This window comes from Aphelocoma coerulescens, chromosome 27 (genome assembly GCF_041296385.1).
Source record: "Aphelocoma coerulescens isolate FSJ_1873_10779 chromosome 27, UR_Acoe_1.0, whole genome shotgun sequence".
Classification (NCBI taxonomy): Eukaryota; Metazoa; Chordata; class Aves; order Passeriformes; family Corvidae; genus Aphelocoma; species Aphelocoma coerulescens.
Window position 1 is genome coordinate 6,660,705 of NC_091040.1, and position 14,124 is coordinate 6,674,828.

General features: G+C 47.2%; 1 protein-coding gene across 7 annotated transcripts in view; it reads left to right on the forward strand.

Annotated features, from left to right (window-relative positions):
• Positions 1-4,197: 4,197 nt before the first annotated feature.
• TLK2 (tousled like kinase 2) overlaps positions 4,198-14,124 on the forward strand; it is a 43,227-nt gene continuing 33,300 nt past the window's right edge. For 3 of the 7 annotated variants that reach the window (XM_068996369.1, XM_068996374.1, XM_068996375.1), the window contains exons 1-4: positions 4,198-4,560; positions 5,933-6,010; positions 6,407-6,495; positions 8,266-8,331. In XM_068996369.1, coding sequence (XP_068852470.1) covers positions 6,415-6,495; positions 8,266-8,331 — 147 coding nt within the window. In that variant the 5' untranslated portion in view covers positions 4,198-4,560; positions 5,933-6,010; positions 6,407-6,414. The remainder of the gene's footprint in view (positions 4,561-5,932; positions 6,011-6,406; positions 6,496-8,265; positions 8,332-14,124) is intronic. The other 4 variants (XM_068996371.1, XM_068996373.1, XM_068996370.1 and 1 more) reach the window with 4 other exon arrangements.

Consider the following 14,124-nt stretch of genomic DNA (forward strand, 5'->3'; position numbering starts at 1 on the left):
AAAGTTAATGAAAAAAGGGAAAACAGAAGAGTTTCCTGTGTCACTCAGGTGTGAGTTTTCCTGCGTGAGACTTCTTGGAGGTCCAAATAGTCTCTTCTCATAGTCTCTTGTCTTGCTGGGCCAGAACATGAAACACACAGAAACTGCTCCCAAACTGTAATACAATGGGGAAAATCAAGTTGAGGTCAACAGAATCTTGATTTCTAACCTTACATTGGTTTAGTTTTGAGGCTTTATAAGATTTTAGAAGTAGTATCTTAAATTAGAATTTCTAATTGAATCAAAAAATTTCCTGTACAAAATGATGAACTATTTACGTATTCTAGCCACTTTGAAGCAGCAAACCTTTCCCTGTAAGAACAGGAACAAACTGATCTTTTCTGGCCAGAAGCACATTCCAATAAGTTGCCTTTTCTTATTAAAAAAAAAACCAAAAAAAACCCAAACAACTAAAAAGCAAACAGTCCACCAATTCTCTGCTGAGTCCAAACCTGGGGGATCAGGTCCCAGGAGAGAAGACGTCATACAAAGTAGTCCAAGTGTGATGTGTCAACACTGATAATGGTATTTTTACCTGAGAGACCTTTGCTGTTCCAGGGAGCCAAATCTCAGATGTGCTGGCTCAGCACAGTTGGAAGCGTTGCACCAGGCTGGGCTGGTGCGGTGCATCCCTGTTCAGAGCTGTGTCCTGATGGAGTGTAGGAGGAAATAGTTCTGAGATCACTGATCACTGGGAAATTTATCCAGTAACTTCCTTCCTACTGTTACCTGACAAACTTGTCTAAAATCCCTTGTACCTACCTGTACCCTCCTGACAGCAAGTGGAATCCTTAAAGGCTGCTCTGAAATTCTTGCTTACAGCCAGAAATACAGTTATAATTTGTTGATTCCTTCCCTCTTTGTGCCACAAAGGGACCAGCTGCCATGTCTGGTGTGAGGTGCAATTTTGGCATCTTGGAAAGGAAATTGCAGCTGGAAGTGTTGCTCTGAGCTGCTCTTTGGAGGATGAAGGTGGAGAGGACCATAATTGAGTGTGTAGCAGGGGAGAGTAGGGAAGGATGTGACTACAGCTGAGGAGCTGCTGGACATCCAGGAGCAGAGCTGAGCTAGCAGAGCCCTTGGACTACAAAGCACAAGGGCTGCCTTTCCAGAATGTACTGAAGGGCATGTGCCCCAGTCCTGAATTTGAAAGTGAGAAAAGAAACCCCAGTCATTTCAGAGGAATGCAGGGCAGGAGAGGGGGAGTCACAGGAGGAGGATGGTGCAACCTCAGTTTATCTGTTCCTTATCAAACATCATCACCGTGGCTGTGGCCACGGGTCCTCTGTCAGGCCTGGAACTCAGCGGTGCATCAACGGATGTCTTGGAAAATACTCCTGGCTGCAGTGGATTCTCCAGGAGGCTCTCCATGGGAATTTGCTCCTGCCAGAGGAAGGGAGAAGAGGGGCATTGGTCGGTCTGTGATTTCAGTGAAAATGACAGTGAGCAAACAACTCTCAGGAAATGACAGAGGTTGTGGCTGCCCCATCACTGGAAGTGTCCAAGGCCGAGTTGGATGGGGCTTAGAGCAACCTGGTCTAGTGGAAGATGTCCCTGCCCATGGCAGAGGGTGGGACAGGATGTGCTTTGGGGTCCCTTCCAACACAAACCATTCTGTGATTCTGTGACAGCGAAAGGTTCTTCCGGTGGCCTACATGGAAATACTGATGGCATTGTGATCCCTGGCAATGCAGTCCTTGGCAATGCATGGAGAAGGAGGAAGAAGTGCCCCATCAAGCGCTGTCCAAAAAGCACAGGAAAAATTAGACCAAAGTGACCCCCATCACCCCTAAAACACAAAGGTGGGGGACAGTGCCATAGACTGGGTGTTACTGGTGTCCAGTTCCTGCCTGGCACTCTGAGGGGGTGCTCCCTTTGGAGTTGGAGGGTTTTCTAAGGGCAGTGAAGGGGAAGCCAGAAGAGCTGGGGGGTTCAGTAGGTCAGTCCCTGTATTGGGTGTAACAGCTCCCACAACTTCTCCTCTCTCCACCCAAAATCAAACTGAAATGCACAAATGAAATTTATACCTCCTTGAACAATGTTCACTGCAAGTGGTCCTGTTAACATTCCCTAAGTGGCTGTGATTAGCTACCAGCTGATGGAATATTTACTCCAGGATTTTTTCTTAAAAAAAAAAAAAAAACAACCACAACACAATGCAGACACAAAACACTATTTATTTAATTATTTATTTTACAAATTCCTGCCACCGGTCATGCTGAAAATGTGACTTACGGAGCAGGAGCTGAAACTGGAGTGACTCTCATACTGAAAAAAAAAAAAAACATATTAAAGCACAGGAAAAGCAGCTTGTACAAGCAGGCAGCGCTCCCAGAGCCATTTGCTGCGCCGAGTTAACAAAGTACGATAAATTAGCAATTTTAAAATAACACAACTTCCCCCGTCGCCTTGCAGGAGCAGTTTTTCCTCGATGCGCTGCCGGCTCCTCTCCACATCCCTTTTGCCAAACTAGTCAGTTCCAGTTCGGTCATAAATCGATCGATGTCACGCAGTGAAGCGGAGGTGACGGGCGTCCCTCGGCGTTCCCAGCCCTGGCGAATCCTTTATCGAGCTCCAGGAACCTCCGCTCCCATTGCTAATCCGCGCCTGCCTCCCCTTGGACAGGCCTGGCCACTTCCTTTCCCAACAATCCTCTCCTGCTTGTTTGCTTTTCGGAAAGCTGATTCAGCCGCTCGCTCTGGGTCCTGCCCCGCCGCCTGCAATGAGCCAAATGAACTGCGATGGAATCGCTCCATTCCAGCCAGGACAAGCCCTATCTTTATTATTTTGAATTTTGGGACTGTTTACCTGAGTGTGGCAGCAGCTTGGCCTCGGAAAGGCGAGAGTGGACTGTGTGTCGTGGGGGCTGCTGGGGCGCCTGGGTTGTGTCTCACACACAATATCCCTGTTGGATCAGCCCCGAACCAGGGGCACGGCCCGCTCCGGGTGGTGTTCCCAGGGGGCAGGCATGGAGCGGGGATTAGCTGGGGGTGCTGCGATGCCCTTGCACCCTCTCTCGGGGGAATGGGGGTGGTTTGGGGAGTGAGATTGCTCATGGGTGTGCAAGATGGAGACTGGAGGGGAGGGGAAGAACTGGGGGGTGCATGGATGTCATAGCTGCACCCCCTCTCTGGGGCATCCTGGGGCAGGGGGTAGGTCAGCCTCTGCTCCCCTGGGGGTGACATGTCCCTAGGCCTGCCCTGCCCCCCCAGCCCTGGCTGGATCTGACCCCTTCCTTGTGCCTGTCACTCCCCAGCACCCTCTGGCCCCCTTAGGACCCTGACCCTTGCTGCCCTTCCACCTGTGTGATTGCCCCCTGCCCCCCCTATGCTGACCTTCAGCCCTGACCTCACCCCAAGGCTGGATCTGAACCCCCCTCGTGCTTGCCCCCTCATTCTCTCCATGACCCCATAGTCCAATTTGACATTCTGTTGCCACCCAGCTCTGTGTGACCACCCTCTATACCTCCTGCACCCCCCAGACCTGCCCTGACCTGCAGGCCCTTCTGACCCTGCCTTGTGCCTACCACCCCCAGCCCCCCTGACCCCACAGGACCCTGCCCCTCTGCTGCTTCCCCACACGTGTGTGATCTTGCAATGCCCCCCAGACCTGTCCCCATCCCAGAGCCGGATCTGACCTGCCCTTAAGCCTGCTGCCCCCTCAGCCCCCCCGACTGCCATGACCCCATGGTCCATCCTGAGCCCTCGCTGCTCCCCCATACCTGTGTGACATCCACCATGTCCCCTGCCCCTCAGTCTTGCCCTGAGCCCCAGGTCCTAATGACGGCCAAGGCCGCCCCCCCCGATCCCATAGGCCTCTGACCTCCTGCTGCCCCCCCGCCCTGTGTGACCCCCCATTCCCCCCGCTCGCTCCGACCCGCCCTGACCCCCGAGCCCCCCTGACCCCGGCACCCGCCCCTCCCTCCGCCCCTCCCTCCGCCCCTTCGGCCCCGCCCCCTCCAGGCCCCGCCCCCTCTGACCCCCCCTCCCCGCCGTGCAAGTCTCGCGAGACGCGGCGCGGTTTCCCCAGCGCGTGTGCCCCCATCGGCCGGGCCGGGCCCAGCGCCGCGGGGCGGGAGGGACGAGGGGCCGCACCTGCCCCGGCCCCGCCGCGCCCGCCAGCCCCGTGCACCCCCCGCCCCACCCACCCCACCTGGCCGCCGGGTCCTCCCGTGAGGCCTTTGTCCTGCCGCCGCTGGCCCGCGCGCGCTCCGGCCCGGCCAGGCCCCTCACGCGAGGCCGGGGATCCACGGCCTACCCTCAGCCCGGAGCCCTCCCTTTCTACCCCCCGCCACCCTTCCCCTCCGCCCTTCTCAGCCCCGGTGCCCGCAGCGGAGGCCGCGGAGCCGCCCCCGGCCTCCTCCTCCCGCCCGTGCCGCCGCCGCCGCCGCAGCAGGTTCCCTCCCTCCCTCCTCCTCCTCCTCCTCCTGCTGCTGCTGCTCCTGCCCCCGGCGGCGGCGGGATCCGCGCGGTGCCCGGGGAGCGCTGGGCCGGGCGGCGGCGGCAGGAGCGGCAGCGCCAGGTGAGACCCCCAGGGGCGGCGGGGGCAGCGCGGGGACACCTCTCGCCTCGTCCCCGCCCGGCCCGAGAGTGGGTGGGGGCGGCCACGGGGGAGGCGGTGGCGGGGGCTGGTACCGCGGGCCGGGCCGGGTCACGGCGAGAGGGCCGCGGCCTGAGCCCCAGGGCGGCGGCAGCGCGGCCTGGGCCCCTCGCCGGGCACGGAGCAGCGCAGGCCCCACGGCCCGGCCCGGCCTGGCGGGGGTGAGAGCCGGGGGAAGCGCGGGGGCAGCGCGGGGGCGGCGGAGGGTGGGCACGGCCTGCGGAGCCTCGGGCTGTGGGTTGAGGCGGTGCTGGAGGGGAGGAGGAAGAGGCCGAGGCGGTGCAGCAGCTGGCAGCGGGGCAAGGCTGCTCACTCGGCGGCCGGTGCCTCTGCGTCCCGAGTGGGTAGGAGAGGGGTGCTGGTAATCCCCTCCCGGGAGAACAGGAGGGAATGCCAGCCCTGCCTGGAGGGGTGCAGCGGGTCCCAGGGCAGCCCCCGGCGGGGGGAACTTGTGTCAGCCCCTTCTCCAGAGCAGCATCCCGGTGTGGGGATGCGATTCCCCGTAGATGGTCGCCCCATGATGGGCGAGAGCCCTGGGAGCACTTGAACATTTTGGCGTTTGCGGCTTGTCTGTCATTTTCCTCGCTGCTCAGATTTCCTGTTTTGAAAACTGGGCTGAGAGCTTTGTTGGGCGTTTAGAGCCCGTGGCAGAAATACGGTTGTTTAATAACCACATTTAGGATCCCATTAGTTTTTGAGGCTTGGGACTGATTTAGGAGAGCAGCTGAGAATGCCCCCGGATGGATTCACTTTGCCCCTGTGACTTGGAGCCACAGCATTTGGAGGAAGCGGCAGGGACAAAATGGACAGTTCATAAAAGAAACAATTGTGCACTGCCTGTTCTAGAGGGCACTTGCTGCCCTTCAAGAACTTTCCTCATCGCATATGCTCTTTATACAGCAAATCTTTATCTTCTGTTTCTGGCCTTTTTTTTTTCTACCTTAGTCCAGAAAATGAAACTGGAACAGACATTTCTGGAAATGAACTTGATTGGTGCAGTTGGAAAGATGTGATTCACAGTTATAATGAACAGTGAATTTTGTCCCATTTTTTCTCAGTTCAGGCTTTGAATTATGTATTCCCTGATTTTTAACCTGTTTACACAGTTATGCTAGGTAGGTTTTTAACCCTTGAAATAAGGCATCCATAGTGTTGGATTGCCAAGCGGTACCCCAGGTACATCCAGGATATAGAAGCTGCTGTTATTTTTGAAGTATCTGATGCTTTACCTTGTTAATTAAAAGGTTTAATCGTGCATTATTTTCTTCTTATAATCCCACTCTGTGCTTGGAAGAACCAAAGCTGTTGTCAGTGAAATCTGGAGTTCGTGGAGATCGAGTATTTCCAGGATTGGCCAAAAATAAATTATGGGGTAAAGAATGTTGCTTTTTTTTCTCCTAGTCATGCAGCACAGATGAAAAGCTCTGAAGCTTTTAGTCATAACACTCTGGTCCTATGTTTTCCTTTTAATAAAGCATCCAGTGGGAGAATGTGACATAATTGGTTTCTTGGATTTAGAGATCTTGAAATGGCTGGTACAACAGAGGAGAGGAGAGGAAACTCCAGCAGGGTTATGGTTTAAATACTATAATATGGTGGCAAAGTCATGTTGTTACTACATGGTAATCTTGCATTTCTCTTGCAAGAAAACGCTCTCTACGCGGTTGTGCTGCAGAACAGGCACTTTTAAGTCTCGTCAGTGGCACGGAATATTAAATGTCTCTTTCCTTTCCTTGCATTGCATAATCTGAGTGTTGTTCTCCCATAGCAGCAGAAATGATGGAAGAATTGCATAGCCTGGACCCACGCAGGCAGGAGCTCCTGGAGGCCAGGTTCACTGGGGTTGGGGTTGCCAAGGTGAGTGTGAATACCTGTGGTGACAGGTATGACTGCTTAGCCATCCTGCCTTGCACTTCGGTTCGGTTTTTAAATTTCTACATGAATAATTTTGCTTTGCAAACAGATTCTGTATCCCTTGTTGTGTTTTGACCTCTAATTTGTGTGAAGTATGTTCAAGAGGAATGAAAATGGGATCTCTCTGAGCAGATGTTTTTCTAAACAGAAGATTTTGGGCTCTAATTAAGTTCTTAGGAGTTGTTCCATCTTAAGGCAGCTTGTACGCCCAAAAAACTCCATGACAACTTTGTAGAAGTGGGAATCTCATCTGGCTCTTCCTTTCGCCAAGAATACCTTTGAGAGCTGAATTTGGCTGGTGGTGAGATACAGTTTCAAGTGTAACATGTTGGATACAACACATAACCGGACTGAAACATTGAGTTGTTCTCCGGGGTGCAGGAGCTGTCTACCTCATCACATGGAACACACACAAAAAGTGTTTGCAGGGCAGCTCTCCTGTGTCTAATCCAGAACCTGCCAATAAAATCCCATCTTTGTCCTCATGTACAGCTTCCACTTGATCAGGAGCTGTCTAAAGCAAGGCACCTGAGTAACAACATTGTGTGGTTGCTTGGTGTCCTGGCATTAAGCTGTGAGTTCTCCAGGCATTGGTGCTGTTAATGTCAGTCTTTCTGAGCAATGAAGTGGTGGCAGAACTCATTTTAAACTAGGGCAGAGATAGTGAGTTAATTTTTGAGGGAGATACTGAGTTTTGAACAACATCAAGGTCTACCTTATTGGTAAAGCAACACATTGTTAGATGATTTTCTGAAGCCACTTAGAATTATTTTGAGAAGAAACGTTGTAGAGGCTGCATTTCTCAGAAAAATGCAAAATGATTCAAAACTTGAAAGAGTTTTGTTTGAGTTTTCGCTTTTCTTTCTGCTCTGCCTCTCAGACAAGGTTGAGTCTGGGAAGAGAGCACGAGGAGGCCAAATGCTCAGCTGTAAGAAAGTGTAGTAAGGAAGATTAACACTAGATGTTAAGGGTTAACAATTTGGGTTTCTGAAGTAAGAGTGTGGGGATTTTTTTAATCTCTTCCCCTACTCTTAAGACTTTTAACATATTAAGTTCTTTTTCTGGCATAAAAGTTGATAGCATTTACTGTACTGTGATCTTGTTTCATACAACATTACAACTTTTCATGTACTTTATCACCTGTTTCTAGCCTCTTTTCCCACATTTTGTCACTTTAGAATCTTTAGCTGTACCAGTACAGATAAACCCAAACATCTTACTAGAACAGCTAAAAGCATAGACATTGTTATACCTTTAAACAGTGCGAATGTACTCAGTGTTCACAAAGAATGTTAGGAACTCTTCCTTTTAAAGGAATAACCTTTAAGAGATACAGGAAAGCAAATCTTAATTATGTTTCCAATATGTTTGGAGCAGAAAGTACATGCCCTTTTCTGTAGGGGTGAATATTGAAATCTCATTTCTAAAGCAATCCAAGTAAAAAAGCCTCATTCCTTGGAGGCCTCACTTTGAGCAAAGCTGTTTTGTTGCTGAGTTTTATTTTTACCTGTTGTTATGCAGTTTTACCTTTTATTAGTCAGTAAACTGTTAAAGTGCATTACACTTATTGCAAACAATATATTTATTTATTTACTTGCATTCTTGCTAATTTGCAGTAGATGAGCCAACCGTTGATATAAATTAGCATGACTCTACTATGTTGCAGCAAATCTTGGTTGCAGTATTAATTTCAGCTACTACATTCCCTCCCAGGTTGGTGCTTCAAATTCCCTCCCTACCCCCCCAAGCCTCCGTCCGTCATGCTCCGCACTGGCATTGGTAGGTCACTGTCTTAAAGGGAATATATTGGGAAAGCTGTGATACAATTTTGTGTGATTCAGCTAAGATTTTTAGCTGTCTCCAATGAAATGTTTAAGGAAAGAATTATGGAGTAAGTGAGTGCCATCTTGTGGGACAGGGCCTGGCCCATCCTCCTGGGATGGAAGGTATCTGGTGCTGTTTATTGCATAAAAGGAAGAAATGTCATCTCAGATGCTCAGATGTGATTGGGTGAAGGCAGCAGGCAGTTGTACTGCGCTTCCTGCCTTCCTCCCACTGGGTGTATCTCGCTGTGTATGGCTTCTTTCTTTAATGTTTAAAAACACAGGGTGTATTTTGGACTCATATAAAATGAAAGCGTTAGTTTATACCTTAATACAACTTCAAGCCCACAGTTCCTTTGTGTTATTAAAGAACCAACTATAGGTATTTTGAGATACGAAGAGAGCAAGCTGATCTAGAATAAGTTTTCAGTCTGGAAACTAGAAAAAAGCTTCTAGCCATCAGAGTCATGGGATTCTGGAAGAGCTTTCCAGTAACAGTATTAGAGGACAGAAATACTAAACTGTTTTGGAAACAACTGTGTGCTTGTCACCTCCTGTGGTAGCTGAAGGCACAACCCAATGACTGAGGTCATTTGTAGCCCCAAAAGCCTCAAAATTCTGTTGCAAGCCTGTGATGAAGTTTCTTACTTGGTAGCTGAAGAATGTATTTCACTAGAAGCTTGGAGTTAATTCATTGAATCAAATTTATGAGCAAGAAATGTTTCTAGGCAACTGTTATACTCCTGTGTTTCATCCAGGTCACTAGATAGCTTGAAAAAGCTGGTGATGCTTTAGATGTCTATTCTTGCTATATGGTGAAGTGCCATTCTTCCCCAAATTCCCAGAGCAAGTCCCTGAATTAACACCTGACACCCTGACACCGACTGTTCCTGCTTGTTTAGCTCCTGTTCATATTTACTTACTGGGAAAACCTAAGTGTTTTCCCATGAGGTGTTATCCTGACTAGACATCTTCCTTGGGTCAGGAGGCCCAGGAGTTGTTTCTCTGGATAATATTGTTTAATTTAGTCTGTTCTCATCTTCTGCCTCCCTTCCCCCTGTTTGGGTGCTGTCTTTAAGATACCAGGTGGGTTAACTCCAAGGGATTTGTGTCATTTCCACAGACTTTACCTGGGTAAGAATTTGAATAATTGTGATACGTGAATCTGTATTTGCACACAGCCTGTCTCAGGCTTAACCAGGGTGTGTCCTCACAGCAGCACATGTATCTTCTACAAGTTTGGTCTTCAAAAGTTCTCCAAACCAAGCTCTGTGTGCCACTTTTATAGTTAAACTAAAAAGGCTGAAGTACTTATAGGGAGGGTAACTGGGCTGTAGGAATCTTGTAGATCCATCTGACTGTGCCAGAACTGAAAAAGTGTTGGTCTTGGTGGTAGCTAGTGCTCCTTTTCCTCCTGCTTTGAGGTAATGCTGTAGAATATATGCCACCAAAAATTGTTCATAAAGAACAGTGTTTGCTTGTATTAGTTTAGTTTTTATTCTTCCTCTGTAACTTTTGAAGTCCTGATCACTTCAGCAACTCCAGTTCTGTGATGTACTCAACAAGAAGTTTTAGCAGCAAAGTTACCACATTGAGAATTCGTGTTTGAGGATGATCACATCTTCCTTGGAGGGATATGGTGCTGCACAGTGGTGGTCCCTAACAGGTGTCATAGGCCATGAGAAGAACCAGTTAATAAGAGTTTTAAAACTTAGAATTGAATTTAGTAGCTGCCACAGAATGTGCCAGGACTTTATGCCAGATACTTGAAAATTGTTCAGATGCTTCTGTGTGCAACATTACTTCAAATGTGTTGTCTGGCTGCTAGAGCCCAGAAATAGTTGTCAGATCTCAGTCCTATTTCTGCTCCTGAGCTGAGGGTTAGAGTGAGTTGTGTTACCTTTCTGTCCAGTTTGCCATCAGTAAAATAAAAATACAGTATTTCCAACCAGAGAGAACTCTTGAGGCATAATGGAAGGCAAGCAAATCCTGCTGCAAATCTGCTTACCCATCTGATAGAGTGGGGGTTACCTGTGAACATCTGAGAGTAGATTAACTTCTCATGGCAAAAAGACCTCAGTGATTCAGGGATTTCATTATCCAGCAGTATTACTGAGCTTTTCTAAAAGTTCATTTAAGAAGCAGGTTGTAGTTCTCATACTTATGTGATGCTTGAATTAAGATAAGAATATGTTAATTAAACCTGACACAGTAGCACTGGACCAGAGTAACTAAAACCATTCGACCATTTCACTTTGGTGTAAACCTGTGTGGACTCAGCACTAACCTTTAGTGGAACTAAGGATTGACTCTTTGCCTTTGAAATCTCTTGATTTGCTGCAGAATTCAGAGGAACTCGGGTTATCCTGGCTTGAGGTAATGAAGCATGTCTATCTCCATGTCTCCTCCACTTTTAGACAGCAAGAGAATTTTGCAGTGCACGTTGATGTAAGCCTATGTTGGAGACTCTGGCTAGGCAGCTGGAATTCCTAGAGCTCCCTTTCAGTACAAGGAATTGGAGAGCACAAAATGGAGACTGCCCAACTTGAGTTGTGGAGTGATGGATCATTTCTGGGAACTTGGAGAGGCTGTGGAAATGCACAAGTCATGGGAGGCAGGAGATGGTAAGGGGAGCTGAGTCAGCTTGGTGTTGTTCTAGATGATTTGGTGGGACCTATTAGCAGGATAAGTTGTCTCTTTTGAAGTCTCAGCGATTGAAGCCTTACTGTGGGCTTTCCAGGGGCTCTGGCAAAGGGAGAAATGACTAACCAGCTCCTGTGAGTGGCCAGATTTTAAATTCTTGCCTCTTGAGTAGGAGTCTTGAAAGTGCCTGCTGCTATTGCATCCAGTTCTCAACATGGAGGCTTTGTTGTGCATAGGTAGGTCACAGACTGAAGCAGCAGTTGATAGGTGAATCACAAGGGAAAAGAGCATGCCGGCTTATCTTGGAAAGAAATTCCTTGTGGAGGAGGAAGTGTGTGCTGTTCTTGTGCTTGTCATTTGGGTAAACACTATAGGAACTATTAGCTTGTTTCAGATGACCCACGTATTTTGAATTTTTGCTGAGCGCCATCACCGATTGCCTTGACAGGGCACAGTGGATGAGTGGGCTGGAAGTGAGAGCAGAGAAGTGCAGTATTATCCCAAAGTGGTCTAGAAAAGCCAGATAACTTCTAGAACAAAATTCATAAGCTCTTCCTGTGTAAACTATTGCATGTTTATTATTCCCCACTGCTACTTCCCTGGCAGTATTCTCATGTTAATGTTCTTTGCCTTTGCTTAGTTGGGGTTTTTTTCCAAAATTCAGGTTCATTCCTTTAATTCCTTTTGTGTCATGTCCACTTAAAAATGGTATGCTAAATTAAGTACTGAACATTTATCCCAAGTCAGTTGCTGAGTTAAGTATAAACAGTCAGGAATGATAAAATACAGATTTGAAGCATTTTTTATATACACACTCACTGACTGTTAGCGGAGGGGAGATACTCAGATATATGGTTTCTCACATCCATGCCTAAACTTGTTGCTATAAGCAGTTGATACCTAATTTCACACATAACCTCATGTTATCTGGATAATCAGGAAAACTTGCTTTTCCTTTCTCTTGACTCACTACATGAGAAGAGGTGCAGCTGAGCACCAGGTCACGTTCCTGAAATGTCCTAGGTATTGTATCTTTGTTGCTTCGAGTACAGCATGTTCTAGTGAACAATTTGAGTTTCCATAGCCAGAATGCATCACAACAAGACTTTTTGCCAACTTTGCCAAGTTCAGCTCTTGTCTGTAAAGGTCTAATCCTTTAGAGTAAGAAAAGTGTCAATGGAAGGTCCTCTCAAAGGTGATCAGGGGTAAGGGAAGGTCATGAATTTGACCCACTGCATCAGGTCAAAACATGTCTACAAAGACTTAATTATGCATTTGTTCACAAATCAGTACACATGACAGTGAAATTGCTGGATATCTGTAGACGATGACAAGCTGTTCTGTTCCAGTTCCATAATGAAGAAGTTGGTTCCTTCTCACCCTTTCTACTACTGCACTGAGTTGAATTTTACCACATCATCAGCGTAGGTTCTAGGGGAAGGTTTAAAATGAAGAAAAAAAAGGGTTTTTTTCTGTTCAAGAATCTGATCAGCATCAAACTACTCTTTTAGTGATGCAAGAAATGGCTTTGATTCCGGCTGGTAGAGCTAAAAAATTCCCACACAGGGTAGTCAGTACAGGTGGTTGTAGTACTGGAAGTACGAAAAACATTGTGGATTTTGTATTAGGCATATTTCCAGCTGCTTGCATCCCAGAACTTTACATTCAGGTTCAAACTGAGTGGATTTCTTGTATTGGACAGGATAAACTTGAATCTTAGTATCATTTCTAGGTATACGTGGCCCCATCAGTTAATCTCCACGTGATGCCAGAATACAGGGACCTTGCAGAAGAATTGTCTTGTGTAAGCCCCTGACATTCCCCTTCAATCATAATGTTTGTGGAAAGTTCAAACATGGTGTTTTTTGGACAGCTGCTCCTGTCATTTGCTATCCATCTGCAAAATGGAGGCAGCAGATTTAAGCAAACGTGGAAACAACTTTCACTTTCATCTTCATCATGTCAGAACCCCAGTGTGAGACCAGCAAATGCTCATTTGGAGAGATGCTCCTGTATCTTACAAAGTTCTCACCTGGCACAGGAGGTTGGTTGGTGCCTCAGATGTGCTGTTGGGGTTGGAGTTTCTGAGAGAATGGAAATATTTTGGATGGCAGCATTTGTGCAGTTTATAAACAAGCTTTTTTCATGGGTGAAAGGATTCACTTTCTGTTGCCGCTTGCCATAAGATTTTACAATTTTTTTAGCACTGAGACTTTCATGTGGATGTAGCTAATGTTAGTGCTGGCACTTCTTTTAAATCCTGTTGGCCAAGGAGTAAATTCCTGGAATGACCAAGAGTTGTACCTATAACATTTGTGAGCCATCTTGTTGGGTGGTTGGGAGCTTGTTGCTTTGCTTAAAAGCAACTATTGCTGAAGAGATGAGGTGAATCATTTTTCTGGTCCTGAGCTATTTGTGTGATCCCTTGAAGGGTTAATGGTATGGCGTAAAGAATGTAAACCTGCAGTTTTTCTCTAAGGGAATCCTGAATGTTTAGCTTCTTGAGCTATTCAGGTGTTGGGTTTTCTTTTTTTTTTTTTTGGTTGAACCAACTGAGCATGTAGTTTTAGGAGAAACAAATTTGATATTTAACGCTCACAGTGAACACAGAAGGTAAACAGAACTTTTACTTTCAGCACATGCCTGCTTGGGAATTGGGGTTAGTAATAGCTAGGTTATGTCACAAATTGATGGTGTTGTTTGTCCCTTAAACAGGAGAGGGAGAACTGGTCTGTTCAGAAATTACCTACTGTGGGGTTTCTCTGTGGTGTTAATGCTTCTCCCCCACTCCACCACTTGAGTCTTCTGCTCAAGTGTATAATGAGAAGTGGCTTTGCTTTGAGGAAAGATTGATTGGTGGGAAGTGGTTACTGCAAAGTTAAAAATGTTAAAATAGAATGCATCTTGGGGAAAAGATGCTCACAAGTTATTAATGGAGAGCTGGCTTTATCATGTCATTCTTCCTGTTAATACATTCCATCATTAATTGTGAATCTTGTTTTTACATCTTTGTCAAATTTGTCTTTGTTTCTTAAGTTAGATCTGTAGGAGGATACTTTTGTGTCAGGATAAAACACAATGACTTTGCATGATTCACTTTTTCCTT